We start from the raw sequence: 11,343 nt of genomic DNA, 5'->3' as shown, positions 1-11,343 counted from the left end.
CTTAGAAGGGGTGAAACAACAGCGAGGCCTCATTAACATGCAAATGGTCCTTTAAAGACCTGTGAAGTGCTCGGGTGCAGGTGTGTGTGCGCTGGGAAGCTGTCTCATCCCGGGCTGCCACACACGAGGGGGGGGGGGGCTGAAGCCCTTTGAGTCCAATGGGTGTTGCGCGCCTGATGGGAGGCCATATTTTGCTTTGGAGGGTTCTGGTGTGGAGCTGAAGCTCACTTCGTTATTCATGTGGCGAGGAAGAACAGGAGGTAATGTGATCTTATATATTTAAACATCTTGTGAACAAATAAGGAGGACACTTGGACAATATGTAGCCTATCTAAATTTAACTTTGCACGCAGTTTCATAAATAAAGTTTCGTCGAATGTAGAAGAAAAATCGGGTCTTATCAGGGCAAAAATGCCACCTGTGCCAGTAATATAGGCGGAATCAAAAGAAAAGCTTGTCATCTCTGTCCCTTGTTTTATTTGTAATAAAAGATCTGGAATCAATCAAAAACAAATGTATGCACGGGTACTTGTGCGTGATTAACAGTATGCTGCATGTATTCACGCGTCAAAGTTTCGAGCTAGCACTCGTGTACATGGGGTGATTCGTTGCTCTTGCCGGGGGAATGTCGGGCTTTTTTTAATTTACTTTTAAAAACAAGAGAGCCAGCTTTGTGCCACCGTGCCAGTTATAGCTCCCGGTTGACCCCTCGAAGGAGCTCCAGGCTTTGATCAACGCTCAGCTATTTAGGGGCAGCGCAGCTAGAAGATGGTGTGGGATAGACCGCTATCCGGTCCCTGTGCAGCTGGCGATTTCTTCCGGGGCGGCGGGTGTTTGTATTCTGGTGCGGCCGGGGGTGGGACCTGTCGAGCGGGTGGTCCGTCTGTTCAGAGCGGTGATATTTATTTTTCTAACCACTTGCAGGGTTTAAGGGACTGTGCGACCAGTAAGACCCTCCTAGTACGGCCTCTTCGCCTGTCAATCACTATAAACTAGATTTCCCATTGCCTCTCCCTGCCTTCAATCAGGGAAATCGGTTTAGAGTCCTTTTCGTGGCTGAAGAGGGCTGGAGCTGTAACCAGAACTGAGGCAATCGGATTTAGTGGCCGCCGCCTCTGCCGTTGGCGGTTAGATGGTGCTCGTGAACTTCCTCTGATTTGGGAAGGGCTGTCACGGCGAATACACGTTTCTTCGAAAGGGGTTTCTTCCTGGGAAGACGATACGGTAATTTTGAGCTTCACTCGGGAAATACCAATACTAGTTCCACGCAGCGCTACGGAACGGCACATCTGAACTAGTAGCAAGCGGTATACGAAACCCACGATTTACCGACCCTGGGCTTTCTACGTGGAGGGTGAATATAATAATACAAAAATCTTGCTTTGAATAAAGCAGGTCATCTCGTAGTCGTGCTTTCCTCAGAAAATGAAAAGATTATGAGCACGGTCCGCTTGGGGAGACTGCTCCATCATTTCTAAGCGCTTTCCTTCTGGTGAGAAGAAAATGCAAGAGTTCCAGACATCGCGTGCCCGCCTGGAAGGGCCGTATAAATATTCCAGAGCATAGCACTCGCAGGAAGAGGAATCCTTAATTTTACGAACATTCCCCAGGGCAGAGAATGTCTCTATTCCAGCGCACTGTACTCTTGCTAAGAATGTAACGCTTTTCACCGCGTAGTCCATACAAGTGGATACAAGAATTTCTAAGCAAGAAGAGGAGAGAAACCCTTTACTGAACACAGTACTTTTTGGAAGAGTTGACGATCAATTCCAAGCGATATATTCCTTGAAAATGGATCATTCCAAGCAGAGCTGCCTGGATAGTAAATTTGACCATTAACTAATGTGCATGCCGCAGGAAGACCATACACTAGTTTTTTTGTGTGTACGATTTTCATGTGGATACTTGGATTGCAACGAAGAGGATACAAAGGTGTTGAGCCCCAACCTCACCCACAATGACACAATCCGTCCAAGCAGTTTCAGACTTTAGAATCAATTTTTTATGTAACTGAGGAATTGCCCAGCCCTACACTTAATTCTGGACGATCCGAGCCCTCGAAAGTGAGGGCACATATTCTGCTGAGCCATGTTGAAAGACGAGTGCAAGACCTTGCTGGATGCTCTCAGTAGGGTGGCCGCCTGCTACCGGCACATGGTACTGACTATTGGTGGGACATCGGACTCGCAGAACCTGCGAGAGGAGCTGAAAAAGACTCGCCAGAAGGCACAGGAGCTCGCTGTAGCCAACAGGAACAAGCTCACGACCGCCCTGAAGGATAAGAGCATCAGCAAGGAGGACCGGGCAGAATTTGAGCGGCTCTGGGTGATCTTTTCCACCTGCATGGACCTCCTGGAGGTAGACATGAAGCGTGCTCTCGAGCTGGGGCAGGAGTTCCCCTTGAACGTACCCAGGAAGTACCTAATTCAGAGCGGGATGAGTGGTGGCACCTCCGGTGTGGCTGCCCGGGCCATGAGCGTCCAGACCATGAGGTATGACGCAGACCACAATATTGATGTGATCGACTTGAAAGACCTGGAGAATGAAATCCACCAAGTGGACGAGATGATGTACGAGATGGAGATGAAGGTGAATGTCCCTCGGTGGACAGTGGAAGCCAAGCAGGACCCTGGAGCTGAGCTGAACTACCCAGCCAGTGCTGGGACCTCCTCTGTGGGCATGATCTCTTTGGACGAGAACAAGCCATTCTGTGACCTCAGCAAAGTTTTAGCTGGGATAATCTTCACAGCAGTGCTGATCATTGCTGTAATTTTAGCTGTCTGTGTGGTGAAACTCTCGTAAGACTATCTTTTAATTATTAGCACACGGCACAAATCTACAAAGTTTTCAATCATTAGGTGGGACAAACCATCATCTTTTCAAAAACATATTTATTTCCAGCATATAAATTATTTTGGTTTTCTCTGGCAGCGACGTACAAGTAGATGTGATAACATGCCATTTTACGATGATCATCTCAAAAGGTTTAGAAGACATCTGCTTGTTACCTAGCTTTGACTTGGTAGCACAAATTAGATTAGGGGCATAAGACGAACCAAATGCCTCATTATTAATATTTATGTGTAGGGCAACATTTAAAAGGTATTTATTTTTTACAGATGAATGTTTACATTTTTTTTACCCTGGTATTGTGCAAATATATACGTATATATGTAGAGTGGCTTAGGGTATGGAAGCCTTTTTGCTTCAAAGCTTCAACGGATTTTTGGTCTATAAATAGATTGGATTTCTCTCTGTTTTTTTAAACAGTGTATGTATATTTTGATGCCAGTTTTTCTAAACAGCTGTATTTTTCAGGATCTAGCAACTGTTTTTGTAATTGTATTTCTTGCTGTTGTACAAGGTATGGCACTTAAAACTGGAACATTTTAATAGACTATTGAAATGCAAAAATTCTGCAGTTGTTTAACGCAGAATGTCCTCTTTACTGTTGCACTTTCATTGCCACCATTTTATGCACTTTTCATGACCGCTTCACTGAACACGCCCCAGCAGAGAAAACCGATGCTGGGACATTCCTTGTCAATGTCAATCAGTAAATTAAATCCTTCACGGCTCTAAGCTCCAGGTATTGGCTAAAGCTGCTTCAGGTTGTATGCAGGGCACAACAAGAACAGATAAGATTGCCTGTCTCCAGTAATTACGCAAGCAATTCTTTGAGATTCGTTGCCTTTTCTGGATTTCTAAGGGCATATAGTAGCATACCAGTAGCGCAGGTTCATGGAAAATTGACTGGTTGTACAGAAGTCTGTCAGTTTACAGAAGGGTTCCACAAAGTGGTGGGGCGCAACTCCAGCAGGATCAGCAGGGATTCCACGGTGTGCAGCTAGTCTGTCACAAGTCGTAACCAACTAGTTATTTTTAACATATTGGTAGCAGGGTCACCACACTACTGAATTTGGAATAGTTATAGAAAATGAGTTAAAACAGTTTCTTAACACTGGGGAAAAACGAGTACTTGGACGGAAATACTGTCATCATCAATCAGTATTGTCAAATGAAAAGGATAAAATGTTATTTGATGTGGTGTGTTAACTTATTGCTTTGTTTAGAGATAGATTTGTATGTATCATGTGAGCCTAGAAGAAGCAAAGTACAAGTATGAGTTTTTAGTTCTGTCTTTAGTGCTTGTGTGTTGGCACCTCACAGCGGCGTCGTCCTTACTGCACCCTGCTTTGCATGTTTGGATTCTGCAGTGTTAGGCTCATTATTAGGCAGATACCTTCGATGAGAGCAATGATCTGCTGATTATAGGTGGCCAACCTCCTGGACTTGATGAGACCTTTACCTCCACTGTGAATTAAGCTGCTAATGCCTGGGGCAGCTGATCTCATTGGCTATAATAAATCCAATTAACAGGAGGGCTGCTATTTTTGCTTCCTTTTTGCACCTTCATGTACTTTTGAAAACAACCCTTTTTAATCAAACTACTTTCATGTATAGATCATAAATGTTTTTTGAACCACTTTGAACGATCAGTTTATTAATAATCTTTTCCCAGTACCACCCTTCCTCTTTGCACAATTTACAATCACAGAAATATGCAGTTTTTGTGGTGTCAACATCCCACATAAAGCTTTTGTAAACTGACTATTTTTAAGTAAATGGAGGCGTTTTCAATTTAAACTTACCACCTGGTGGTGCCTGCCGCAGTTTGATGTTTTGTGAAATACACATTCACTGCTAAGATGACATACTAAAATAACCTTACAACAACCCTGAAGAAGAGCCTATTTCAGGGGCGATATGGTTACAATCAAAATCCCAAAGTCTTTGGAAGTTAACAGTTCTGATTAACTGCACAATCTGTGTTCCTTCTAGTCCTCTGCTCATGACCTCACACATGCCATCTCTGAATATATAATTGATGTTATCACTGCTAACGTCATGTGACATGAAAGATGTAACCATCGGGGTTTCCTAGAGGGCATAGAGTGCACAGTGAACGGCCTGTACTACATCCTGTAAGTAGTGGATAGCCATGCCTGCTACATATATGCACATTCAGCATGGCCTGTGGAAAAGCCCTTTATGTAGAACTTGCAGTGTGGCCTGTGTGTAGTTGTTAGGTCTCGGCTATAAAGCGCATGCTCTGTTTTAAAGAGACCCGTTGTTTTCCATTCGGTTGGCTTCAACCCGCCCATAGGCTTACCATTTGTTCGCTCCATCTTCGCTCTTGTATCCTTCATTCCTGTTTGTCCATAGCATGAATGCCTCATGCCTTTTCCTGTGTCTGGCCCTCCCTCGGAGCATGGGCCAAGTACGTGTGTCCATCCACTGCTCCTGTTTTAGGAGATTCTTTTTTCTCTGTCTTTGAACACTGCACATGAGTGCTTGTGTTTTCGCTCACTCTGTCTTCTCGCACCCGTTGCTTCTTAACTTTTGCAGATCGGCTTTATTATTCACCTCTTCTCCCACCCTTGCACTGTTTCTGTTCCATTTTAACAGTTGTTTATGGTGTTTCATTATTAAAAAAAAAGCAAACGAATAGAAACAGACATTCCGAAATGTAGCAAGGCTTTTAAAATGACGCTTCACAAGGCATGTTGTTTATCAAGCTTGGCTTCACCCACATGTCCTCTCTTTTTTATTTTGTTTCACTTTCACTCTCCCAGTTCACCCACCGTTCCCCCTCTCATTTAAACATAATTGTTTGCTTCTGGCAGATGAGTCGCAACAGAGCACACCACAGGTCAAATAGACAAAAACAGCTCTGCGACTCGTGTGCTCTTTCCCACATGTTTTGTTTCACCAAAACATTTTTCTTCTTTGTCGCGCATGAAAGCGATTTCAATTATGTGAGTTCAGAATACAACACAGGCTGGGTCAAGCGCTTTTTTTGATGAATTTCAGCTATGCTGAACAGCAGCCGTGCTGCTATTGAGCCTGGCTAAAAGACATTGACAAGGCCAATAGCTCTCGGATTGCCGAGACCTATTGGCTTTGCTATTGCTTGTTTGAATTGCAACAGTCATGGCCACAACACAAATCTTTCTATAGGGCTCATAGGGTAGGGCCTTTGGCTATGTTTTACCTGCTGCAATTAAAGGCATTGGGCCTGTGCTCGCTTCTTACATGGATATAAGTTCCACTTACACATGCTTCTAGCTTTTTTCTTTGTTGCTACATGTTAACTAGTGTGAGCCCCTTTTCAAAGCATCAGATCTCAAATCATGCAACTGACGACTGACAGAAATTGCAGTGATTTCATTGAGATTCACTTGACTTTTTCATGTTTCTATTTAACATCAGTGTTCGGTCAGCTGTTGCTGTAACTGACTTTCATGCTGAAATTTAGAACAATGGAAAGGAAATGGTAACTTGAATATTGAGAGATTCTGTGACGTGTAGTTAAATTTTACACAAATGTTCAACTTTGGCAAGCAGTTTCTGTGAAAGTCTTAAGGTGGCTGCTTATGAAGCTGTTCATGCACTTACTATTTTACAAGGAATTGCTTGGACTAGATGCTTCCTCCACACCATTGTAGTGTCTAGATTCTACATGTGTTCTTACTTTGCAGATTAGAAGAGGTCGGTGATTCCTTTCATTGAACCACTGCAATACTTTTAAAACAACCATTAAAAACCAAATCTTCCTTCACTCAGTGCTAATAAAGAGATTACCACTGGAAGTACCCTAATTGTTGCAAACAATTACCAGTTTTGACTTTGACTGGTTGGGTTTTTGATGTCCACTTGCAAAGTGTGATTGGCCTTCTAGAACCATAGGTAATGAGCGAGGGTTGTCATGGAAATGTTACTAAACTCCATAGTGGACACCTTTGGTATTTTGTTTTTCCTCTGGTCAAAGGCATTTGTGGGCCACTACCGAAATGGCAGCTTCTGTAGGGCTCTAGGTATAACCATGTGTGTTTTTTTCCTTCCAAAGATAAAGCGCTGGTAGTTCTTATTAGGTCCTCTTATAGGAACATTTTGGAAGTTCACAAACGCAGTGAGAAACACTTTAGTGTTTTCTTTATTTCAAGCTTCAAACACTGGTCATGATACTTCTAGATACTTTTGAACACAATTCACCTGGAGTTTGAAAACCTGCAATCTAGGCTCTTAAGCATGTATACAAATGTGGATGTAATTTGCAGCAAACCATCGTTTTGCCTTGTTCTCCATAGTACATTTGCATATTCTGGAAAATGCAGACATACGTATAAGAAAGTAGTAATAAACACTCAGTCAAACATGCTTGGCAGTTCAGGTCCCATAGTTGTTCTGTGAAGGCACCTGTGGGTCAGATCTGGGCAGTCCGACCATTCTGTTATGCACGGGGTGGGTATGCTCAGGCTTTCAGTTAAATTGGGCTGTCTGCAGTAGATTCAGCAACCTGAATGTGCTACAAGTTAGAGTACGAGCTGCATACAGCACAGCCTGGAAATGCAGAGTACCAAATTTTTCAGCCATTTGTGTTATTCAGATGCTTTGGAAAATCAGACCGAACTGGCCCTTGAGCGATTTCTGAAATTAAGTAATCTGCACTATAAGGCCTATATGAAACAATTGTTTAACTTGCACCCTACCCTCAGCTCTGTGTATCTACCTGCCTTTCTGAAATAAACACAACGTAGGGAGACATCTGTGAAAATACTTTTGCACTTCAGTATTTTATAACTTAGATATTTATTATATAAGGCTGTGTGTTCTTATGTGAATCTAGATAGTGTTATACTTACACATGTTTTAAAGGGACACCTTTTACCAAAGTGCAAGGCATTAGTTAATATGTTTCATCTTTAATTCACGTATAGTTGTATTTTTTCTCCATTAGCAATCTGCTGAGCAAAACATTTTCTCAAAGTATCACGACTTGGAGAATACAGCCTTACTTGTATTATAAGATTGTATGTTTCTCTTTGGAGTTCTAGCTTCTGTTCACCAAAATCTAGAATTAAAGCACTGAAGATTTATTATTTACGGGTTAACAATGTGTGAATTATCACAAAGTAAATGGAGTAGAGTCAGGAACATGATGGGGCGATCAATGAGATGGTCCATTGTAAATATCACTTTTTTACTTGTGGTTCACACTGGATTGTGTAAATGGTACTTTCCCCCATAGCATTTGGAAAACAGTTAATCTCTGCATCGTTTCTGAACGCTCTATTCGCATAAATAACCGTTCTTGTTGTTTTTGCCTCCTTTTAAACTATGCCAAATGTAATATGCCAGTTAACACTTCAAGCTAGTTTGAAGGACAAAAAATGGAGTTTCAAGTGAAAGTTATTTATTTGAAATTATTAAAGCACATGTCAGAACATTGATCAAAAAGATCCTTTTGTGTAATTTGCATATAAAATGATGAATCTTTATGACAGAAATACTTACTCACGCTACATAGGAAACTGTATTGTGATGTGACATTTTGGAGACATAATAAGAAAATAAAACCACAAAGGAAACAATACAGATTTCTACAACTGTTGTGGTGTCTGTGTCTATTGGTGGCAACTAAATGTTCCAACAAAGTAAAAGTGATGTGAGTTTTTAGTTATCATAAATTCTACCCTAGAAGTTCATAGATTTACTTCTTTGTGTGCATTTGCAACAACATTAATTCTACAGTGGTCATGAGGGCTTCCTCTTTTAGGTCTCTCCTACAGACAGCTTTTAGCTCCCTGTTGTTGAAAGACCTATTGAGGACTATAACAAAGCTTACACTGGGATTTGGGATAGTCCATTGCTTACTATTGGTTGACTTAATTCTCTCAAATGCTTGCTTCTTATTCAGTGAAATTCGTTCCTGCTCTTAGGTTTGTCACTCCCCTCTTTAATGAGAGTGCATGTGTTTTCTTTCTGTGCTGCCTAACTCCTCCAATACCCACCGCCTTGCTCCATCCTTCCCCATCTCATCCATTGATTATCCCCCTTTTTTGCTTTTTTAATTTCTTTCTTTTTCCTTCTCAAGAGCCTCCATTGCTTCTCCCGCATTGATTTCTTTCTTTCCCCTCCCATTGCATATTTAGAAAAGAAAAACTGTTATTAACTTTTTTAGAAATCTGGATAGCTGCCACTTGCTGCCTGCCGGCAGGTCCTTTTTTCAAATGCATCTTTAAATTATATATATTTTTTCTGTGCCAAGATTGGAGTCCTCCATCTTGGAATGGTAAATAAAAAAATAAACAAAATGGCTACCATGTCATGCCGTTTGTGCGTGTATACGTCGGAACACATTTATATATACGTCATCATGATAGGCTGCTAACGTCATCACACATACATGCACATGTATCATGGGACTTGCACATATACAAGTTGTTGCACTTGTTTTTTGATTTCTGTTTAGAGTCAAGCCTGTGAGAGCACACGCTAGCACATGCACCTCACTCGCGAGATGGTCTTGTATCCAAAAATGGCTTGGAGCCTGCCTGTTGCTTACTCTTGTGCCTCACTCTTCTGTGCATCCGTCTTAATTCGCCAGTGCAGCCAAAACGTTACTTCCACCACTTGCTGTGGAGCAGGGTCCAAGCACAGATTGATTCAAGTTAATTAGTGCCCGTCTACTGCTCCCGACGCAATTCAGGTACTATTTTTTGTCTGCCAGCTGAAACGTCACTTCCAAGACTTGTTTCCTGCTTCAATCGCAAAGCCCCCAAAACCAAACTGCCATTTGGTGCCAGGACCATCTTTGTTCCAGTTCATGATAATCTGCCGAATATGCAGAAGGTTGAATAGCAGAGTTCTAAAAACTGCAGAAGGCACTGTCCACATGGCCTCTGCCTTCTGATTCCACTAAGGAGAGATTTATCCACCACAATGGAGGCAATGCCACCCTGATTCAAGATGGCAAACAAACATAGAGCAGCTGAGTAGTGTCTTGCAGAGATCTGCAAGTACATCCCCTGGGTAGGCACTCCAATGGGTAATCAAACTAAGTTGATTCATACAAAAGTGAATCCTTTTAAGATGCGTGTTTTTGATATTTATTCTCTATCACAGTTACTTCAAGCTAGACAATCAATGGTTTTTACAGCTATCCGGAATGGCGATGGGAAATTGTGCTGCCCCAACGTATGCAAATGTGTACATGGAGAACTTTGAAAAACAGTACATATATACCAACTCTAAGTTTAAAGATTATGCCAAAATGTACGTCAGATACATAGATGACCTGTTTTTCATGTGGTCCAACACCAAAGAGTCTCTTCAGGATCTGTTAACAGAAATCAACAGCAAAGATCCAAGAATAAAACTAACATGGCACATAAGTGACACAGATATCTCCTTCCTTGACGTCAATATCAAGATCACACCAGAGGGATTCATTACCGATTTACACAGAAAAAACACAGACAGAAACAATACCTTACATTTTTCCAGCTTCCACCAAGGGTCCCTGAAGCAACACCTGCCATATTCGCAAATGTTGCGTGTTAAACGCATCGTTTCAGACGAACAGACATACATCATGCGCATTAATGAGATGCGTGAACGATTCCGTGCTAGAGGATATCCTGAACATATTCTGAATGAAGCACAATCTAGAGTTGCTCTCATCACCAGAGAAGATAGCCTTTTGAAAAGCAATAGAGTGCAAGAACAACGCATGGTGATAGTATCCAAATACTCCACAGCCAGCCCTACATACAAGAAGATTATACGGAAGCACTGGCCCATCTTACAAAGTGAACCCGACTTCAAGGGCATTTTTGAGAAACCACCAATTTTTGCACATACAAGAAGCAGAAATTTCAAGGAAATTTTGTCTAAACCCACTGAAACCCACACACAACACCGTGGCACCATACCTTGCTTCAATTGCAATCACTGCAATAGTGTCATCAAAGGCAACAGTATCCAGCACCCAATGAAAGGTCACAACATTAAACTTCAAGTTGATGCTACCTGTGACTCGATGAATTTGATATATGCTTTGAAATGTCCCTGTGGAAAGCTGTACATCGGTAAAACCGAACGGAAAATTAAAACTCGCCTCAACGAGCATAAATCTAACATCAGGCTGAAAGTTGAGAAATCCAACATCGCCATGCATTTTGCTGAGGCTCGGCATTCCATCGCCCAATTAAAATTCATAGTACTTGAAACCCTCACCAAACGAGAAGGGATTGACAATCATAAACTCTTGTTAAAAAGAGAACTTGAATAGATTTATCTGTTACAGACTCTGAAGCCGCATGGTCTTAATGACCGTATTGAGTATAGTTGTTACCTGTAATACTAATATGATGCATTGCTTAGTATGTTACTGTTTATTCACGTAATACTACTTCTGTTTTTTGACATTGTCTCTCTGCATTCTCCCCAGTTTGCATTACCTGTACTCTATCTCCCCACATTCTAAGATGGCCGCCA

At 41.9% G+C, this 11,343-nt stretch overlaps 1 protein-coding gene across 1 annotated transcript; it reads left to right on the top strand.

The window, feature by feature from the left end:
• Positions 1–887: 887 nt before the first annotated feature.
• On the top strand, positions 888–9,800 carry RGS9BP (regulator of G protein signaling 9 binding protein). The gene has a single exon (XM_085637543.1). It carries the CDS (start codon positions 2,089–2,091, stop codon positions 2,800–2,802), a length of 714 nt encoding a protein of 237 aa, XP_085493669.1. The 5' UTR covers positions 888–2,088; the 3' UTR covers positions 2,803–9,800.
• Positions 9,801–11,343: the final 1,543 nt, after the last annotated feature.

This window comes from Triturus cristatus, chromosome 12, assembly GCF_964204655.1.
Source record: "Triturus cristatus chromosome 12, aTriCri1.1, whole genome shotgun sequence".
NCBI classification, from domain to species: Eukaryota; Metazoa; Chordata; class Amphibia; order Caudata; family Salamandridae; genus Triturus; species Triturus cristatus.
Note: the sequence above shows the minus strand (reverse complement) of the source record. Positions and strands in the feature narration are given on the sequence as shown.